Source organism: Trichechus manatus, unplaced genomic scaffold (genome assembly GCF_000243295.1).
Source record: "Trichechus manatus latirostris isolate Lorelei unplaced genomic scaffold, TriManLat1.0 scaffold00028, whole genome shotgun sequence".
Classification (NCBI taxonomy): domain Eukaryota; kingdom Metazoa; phylum Chordata; class Mammalia; order Sirenia; family Trichechidae; genus Trichechus; species Trichechus manatus.
The window spans coordinates 325919-333327 of record NW_004443964.1 but is presented as its reverse complement, the minus strand read 5'-3'; the positions used below and the strand labels follow the sequence as shown (position 1 = coordinate 333327).

General features: G+C 44.9%; 1 protein-coding gene across 1 annotated transcript in view; it reads left to right on the top strand.

Annotated features, from left to right (window-relative positions):
• The window catches only part of TBCD (tubulin folding cofactor D), a 200748-nt gene that overhangs the window by 153501 nt on the left and 39838 nt on the right, over nucleotides 1-7409 (top strand). The window contains exon 25 of the mRNA XM_004374331.2: nucleotides 6955-7017. Within this exon, the coding sequence (XP_004374388.2) occupies nucleotides 6955-7017 (63 nt within the window). The remainder of the gene's footprint in view (nucleotides 1-6954; nucleotides 7018-7409) is intronic.

The window sequence follows — 7409 nt, the reverse complement described above, 5'->3', positions numbered from 1 at the left end:
GCTCCTATGACTTTCTATTGAGTTGTCTAATTCTGAAATTTTATTGTTAATCTTCTGGATTTCTGATTGCTGTTTCTCTATGGATTCTTGCAGCCTGTTAAATTTGTCATTATGCTCTTCTCTAATCTTTTTAATTTCCTCTATTGCATGTTCTGCATTTTACTTAATTTCCTTCCTAAATTCTGTATATTAATCTTTTGTATTCTGCCTCCAGTACTTACAAGAAATTTTCCTCCTCTGGAAAATTTCTAGATTCTTTATTTTGGGAGCTTGCTGAAGTCATCATGGATTGCCTCTTTATGTGATTTGATATTGACTGTTGCCTCCAAGCCATCAATAAGTTATTATATTTATTTATTTTATGCTTGCTTACTGTGTCCTAGTTTCTTGCTTTGTTTTGATATGCCCAAATAGTCTGCTCGTATGAGCTAGTTTGATTATTAGCACCTTTGAAGCTCTAATGTCCTGTCACCAGGTGGTTAGATCTGTTACGAGGTATTTGAGCTCAGGAGTCTGCCCATTCCTCCTGTATGGATTCAGCTCAGGTTCCCAGGTAGATAGCCACCAAGTGTGTGGTGTAGGCTCTCACCTACAGTCCTAGACAGGCATGGGTGATTGGTGTAGGCACAGGCATTTAGCTGCAGCAGTGGGACACACTGTGAGCAGGGCAGGAGGCTGAGGCCGCCCCCGAGTGTCCAGGAGGAAGGCTTGTCCCTGTTCCCTAGGGCACGTAGATGGGTGGGTTTTGCAGCTGGACTGTGAGCACCTAGTGCTGTTGGCTGTAAGGACTTGGGGGCATCTCTTATTCTTGGGCCCATATTGCAGGTGGCTAGGTGGTGAAAATGGAGCCACCAGTCCTCAGGCCCCTGATGTGGGTAGGTGAAGACCCTGCTTAATGGGCAGAGCAGTGTCAAATATCACGAACCTGCCACTTCACAGCTGAAACAGTTCAAGTTAGACTTCAGGTATATACCCTGATGTACTGCTGTAATGAGGGCCTACGCTGTTGAAATGGGCCCACACAAGTCTCTGCAGGGGAACAGGCACTCAAAGTCCTTGGATCCCTTATGCCTGTGCCTAGACAAAGGAGCTGTGCCTACCCTGGGTTCCTGGCTTAGGGGAGCCGGCAGTTTATTTTTTCCCTTGTTTGTTAATTTGTTCACTCTCCATGGCCAGGAGAATGGCTCAGGGCGTGTGACGGATGCTACTTCTGGCCCAGGGAACTCAGCAATTGCTGAAGCTGGTCTGGGGCCCAGTGCAGAACAGGGAGCGGGGAGGTAAATGGGACAGAGGTTTTTCCCTAAGGGCGGTGTTTTTGATCCACGCGGTAGGCCGTACGCAAGGACTTATCTTTCGCCGATTGAGGGCTGCTTCTCACTGGTTCTGGGTGGGCGAGTAGACTCTCTGGCACTGGGTCTCTCCCGGTGCAGAAAACACTCCTCCCGAGCATTGCTGCTTGCCTGCCTCACCACTCACCCAGGAGCTGATCAGGCCTGAAGGGCTCAGGCTCTCGCTGGGTCAGGTCTGGCAACTCCTCACCGCTTCTGCACTGTCTCTCCCTCCACTTGCCACTCAGTCCGGTTCTTCAACTTTGCGTTAGATGTTCAGGGCTCCTAGGTTGTCATAGATAATTGACTCACTTGTTTTTTCAGGTCTTTGTTGTAAGATGGTCCACCAGAAGTGTCTCACTACTCTGCCATCTCGGCCCCTCCCTTCACCCTCTTTCTTGAAGGACATTTTTGTTGGGCATTGAACTTCAGGTTGATATTTATTGATAGATTTATTTCATTTTAAATATAACATTTTGTTGTCTTCAGGAATTTTTTGTTGTTGTTGCTGTTGAGAAGTTATCTGCCAGCTGTTTATTACTCTATTAAAAGTAATCTGTTAATTTTTTCTGGCTTCTTTTAAGATTTTGTGTTTATCTTTGGTTTTCTGAAACTTTACCATAATATACTTGGAATGATTTTTCTTTGTATTTATCTCACTTGGGATTCTGGGGGTTTGTAGTTCTGCTATAATCTGCAGTTTGATTTTTTTTTCTCCGTCTGTTTTGGAAAAATTCTGAGCCATTATCTTCTCAAATATTGCTCTTTTTTTCTCTATCCTCTACTTGTTTGACTCCAGTTATCCATAGGTTAGACCTCCTCACTTTATTTTTTATGTCTTGCACCTGCTTTTCTGCTTTTCCATCCTTTCTTTCTCTGTGGTGTAGTTTGGATATATTCTTTGACCTATCTTCCATGGCACTAATTCTGTCTTCAGCTTTGTCTTGTCTGCTGTTAAACCCATGAATTGAATTTTTAATTCCAGTGTTTTTATCTTTCCATTAGAATTTCTATGTGTTTATTTTTTTAATAGTTCCCATATCTTTGTCATAGTTTTCGATCATTTCTTTCACCTCCTTGAACATATTAAGCACATTTTAAAATCTGTCTAATAATACCATTATCTAGAGCTTCTGTCGTTCTGTTCCTAAAGTTCTGGATATTGTATATGAAAAATCATGGAAATATTTTGAGGCCTAGGAATGTTCTCCTCTTCCTCCAGAGAGGCCTTACATTTGCTTCTAGTGGGAGGCTAGGGGTGCTAGCAATCTGGGGTCACCTCATTCAATTTCAGGATTTGAGAGGATTCAGTGGTTGGCATCAGCTGAGCTACATTTTACACTTATTTCTAGGATGTGGCCGTTTGGATTCAAAACCCATTGTGAGGGGTTTAATAGTTCTCCCTCAATGTGCCCGAACTCCAGTTTTCTCCCAGTAGTCTTTAGAAGCTCTTTGAAAAGCTATTTCTGAGATAACCTGATGCTTGTGGGGTAAAGTAGCTCACCTCTTTGCTTCCCTCTCTCGCTTCTAGCCCTCTCCCAGATCTTTACTTTCATGAAAGTTCTCCAGTGACTTTAAGCAGATGTTTGTTTTTAATTTTGCCCAGTTTTTTTTAAAAAAAATGGTATCTTAGCTTCAGGGTTGTTCCAAATTGCCTAGTCTGTTACTTTTTTTAAAAAAACCTTTCATATTAAATAATTATAGACTTACAGGAAGTTGTAAAATTATAGAATCCTCTGTGTATTTCACTCAACTTCTCCCAGTGGTGAAGTCTTATATAACCAGTATGATGCCAAAGCAGGAAACTGACATTGGTGCCACATCATTAACTAGACTTCAGACCTTATTCAGTTTTAACCCATTTTCACATGCATTTGTGTATGTATGTGCAGTTTTATGCCATGTGATGATCTGTATAATTACCACCACAGTCAAGGTACAGAACTGTCCCATCTTCCATCACCACAAAGGAACTCCCTCATGGCGGCTCTTTACACTCACACCACCCTCCTCGTCCCGGTCCCATAGCAAACATTGATCTGTCTCCATCTCTATAATTCTCCCTTTTTGAGGATGTTATAGAAGTGGAATCCTATGGTATGTAACCCTTTGAGGTAGATCTTTTCATGAGCACAGCGCCCCTGGGTCACCCAGGTTGTCCATGTAGTACAGCCCCTTTTTTTGTCCCGTTGTCTGGTTGTACCAGAGTTTGTTTGACAATTCACCTATTAAAGAACATTTAGGCTTTTTCTAGCTTTTTGCTCTTACGAATAAGGCTGCCAAGAATATTTGTATGCAAATTTTTATGTGAACATAACTTTTCATTCTCTGGGATAAATGCCCAAGAGTTCAACTGCTGAGTCATATTTTAAGTGTATGCTTAGTAAGAAACTGCCAAACTGTTTCCGGGTGGCTGCACCACTTAACATTCCCACACGTGATGTACGTGAGACACATCTGTCTGCATCCTCGCCAGCATTTGGTGCTATCACTGCTTTTTATTCTTACCATTTTAACAGACACGTGCTGATATACCATTTTCCTAATGGTCACTGATGTCGAACATCTTGTCATGTGCTTATTTTTTGTTTTGTTTTTATCTTGAAAATGCATTTAAAGTTCCTATCAGGCCAAATCGCTAAGAAAATTATTTTTAAGAATAGTGACGACTTCTATTTTCCAGTCATTAAAACATAACACACACTGTTCAAGACAGGATGTTATTTTCTTAGGAGCAGACAAGTTAATCAGTAGAATAGAATCGAGAATTCAGAAATAGATTCCAATGTAGTAATATGTATGGGAACTTGACATATGACAAAGAAGGTATTTCTATTCTTACTGAGAAGGATAGTTTATTCAATGAATGATGATGTCACAAATGGCTGTGTGGGAGAAAAAAAGGTTCTATCCACACCTCACATCCATCCAAAGCTAAATTTCTCATTAATTAAAATTTAGTATAAAAATACAATCATAAGACTCTCCAAAGGAATTTTAGGAGACATTTATGGATAATGTAGTTTTCTAAAATAACTTCTTCATTTGGGAATTTTCAAATCTATACAAAAGTAAAGAGAAACAGAATAATGAGCCCCATATACCCACCTCCTAGCTTCAACAAGTGTCCATATTTGCCACTCCTGTCTTATCTGTCCCCGTCAGCATACTCTTTACCATCTCCAGAGTGTTTCAAAGAAGGTCCCAAATAGCACGTCGTAATAAGACCTCACTGGCTGTTTCTAACTGGTAGGGACCTTTCTTGTGGCACATAGCCACCCTAAGTCTTAACAATAGTTCCATCAGCTGGAAACATGGAAAAAATAGTTACGTTTGTATAAATATTTAAAACTTTTTAATGGATGATTATATACCATATAGAGCCCTGGTGGTGCAATGAGTAAGCTCTTGGCTGTTAACCAAAAGGTCAGCAGTTTGAACCCATCAGCCGCTCCGTGGGAGAAAAGACGTGGCAATCTGCTCCCATAAAGATTACAGCCTAGGAAACCCTATAGGGCAGTTCTGTTCTGTTCTATAGGATCATTACGTGAGTTGGGATCAACCCGACAACATACAACAACAGCAGCATACACCATATACTGTACCAGCCGAAAGATGGGTGGTTTAAACCCACTCAGAGGCACCTCGGAAGACAGGCCTGGTGATCTGCTTCCGGAAGGTCACAGCCTTGAAAACCCCACGGAGCAGTTCTACTCTGCACGCACGGGGCTGCAATGAGTCAGAATCCACTCAGCAGCAACCAGTAGACAAAATACAGATTCAGAGAAAATCCTGTACTACAGTTGAAAGATTAAAAAGTCAATAGCTATAATATACAAAGACTTCTTAAAATTGCCAATAAAAAAGTCAGCAGTCTAATAGAAAAGAAGCAAAGAAGATATATGGGCATTGCACATAAGAGCAAACGCAAATATAATTGATGAAAAGGTTCTCAGAGTCTCCTTGTAGTCAGGGAAACGTAAGTCTGCTTAACGACTGGAGAACAACTTTTATCTTCCAAATGGGCTATAGTTAAAGCCTGGTAACCCCTGGTGTGGACAGAGATGGTGCTGGCTCTTCCTGGTGGAATGTGAACTGTTAGTCTTTTTAGATTGCCATCTGGCAGTATGTGTTACAATTAAAATGCGTATGGCCCCCTGTCTAGCAGCCCCACTCCTAGAAACCTGGACTCCAGTGTGCAGGGCAGATGGACGTACTGTGCAGACAGACAGACAGTCTGTGTCTGCAAAGGTGTCTACTGCCACCTTGTTTGCAGTGACAAAACACGGGAAAGAAAGTTGAGACCATCAGGGGAAGCACTAACAGTTGATCGTACATCCAGACTGTGGGCCATGACACGCGTCTTAAGAAGAATGCGTGCGGCCTCCCCCAGCTCGTTGTGTGGTTGGTGAGGACAGCCGGCACCAGAGAGGTGTGCTCTGTGTCTGGGTCATCAGCTGTCCATCACACCTCCTGCCCACTGTGCTCTGCACCCCGTGGCCGGGCAGGGCTGTGTTTCTGGTCATGGACGGTATGGGCCGTGAGCTACAAGAAGTGGCAGAGTCACCTCAGGCCGGGCATCAGTGCTCGTGCCAGACCTGGAGCTGCTTCTCGCTTAACATGGCCACCCTTGCGAGGACACTGCTCTGTCGCTTGGGGCGCTGGTGTCAGCTGACAACAAGACAGGCATAGCCTGTGAGCTAGAAGGAGCCTTTGTGTTGTGAGCGCTAAGATATCAAGATTGTTTGCCTGGTAGCAGAACCTGTGGGTGTGGAAAACAAGGCACGGACGTGTCCGACTGCCACGTGTGCACACAGGAAGAAAGCGTGTCTGAGATTGGACAGGCAGTATGACAGGGAGGGAGGTCGCTGGAGCGCATGCAAAGAGATGATTGTAATCGTGGGCCCGGGCTGGCCTCCCATCGCTCCTCACTCTGATAGCCTTCCCACCGTTGATGTGTGGTTGTTTATTTATATATCCTCTCCTCTGTGAGGCCGCCAAACGGAAACTAAGGCTCACTCAGCTCTCGGGGTTGAGTGTGCATCAGACCCCACGGTACTAGTTGTTTTCCGTGGGCCGGATTGGCCCACATAACCAAGCCTGCCGGACCCCTGCCTACGGAAGTGGTAGCTTTTCCTTATTTAACAAATGGACACCATGAGATTCGTGGTGAATTTGCCAGAACTTTCAGCATCACAGCTGGTGCAGGAGCCTTCCGCAGGATAACCCGGGCCTGCCCTCCTGCCCGGCCTCCTAGCAGCACCCTGCGTGGGGTCGCGTTGCACCCCCGGGGATGCATGCTGGGGTTAAGTTGATGTACAGCCACCATGGGGAGTTCTTGCTCTCCCGGCCAGGTTCTCAGAACACGGAGTTTTCATCATCTGGGAGGCCCTGAACCTTCGCTGTAACTGCGTGAGGTCTGGAGCGCCTCCCCAAGTCGCTCAGTGCAGGAGACACCTCACTGGCCCAGCATCTCGGGATGGACCGGGCCCCAGGGCACAGCAGCCCGAGGTGTCAGGCAGGAGGGGTGGTGCCAGCAGCTTCCTGGCACATGACTCAGAACGTGGGGTCGAGGTGCCGCGGTGGGCACTTTGGAAAATAACGCTGTGTTTATCTTTTTCCCTAGTGTGTGTTTTAATAGAAAACCTGTCACTTTCCAAAATGCCTTTTAAAGGTGATGCCATAATTGGTAAGTACTTTTTTCTCTAATGATGAACATTTAAATGTTTTCTACTTTCATGCTACAAATGAGATGTAAAAATGAATCTTTTAGGGTGGCTGATAAAGATTGTAGTTTATAAAGTTTTGTGATATTAGAATACCTTGTTTTGAAATTGTTATATTAAACCCGTCCCAATAATGAGCCCTCCTCCCCCAAAAGGGAATGTTCCCCGCGTCCTCCTGGAAGCCAGGCTGTCCCCAGCGCCTCCATGAACGGTGCTGCACCCGAGCTTGTGTTGTCCCCACGCCGATGGCGGATGCGGGTGGTGCAGACGCCTCCCCAGGGGAGCCGTCTCCGTGGGCTGTGTGGGGTGCAGACGCCTCCCCAGGGGAGCCGTCTCTGTGGGCTGTGTGCGGTGC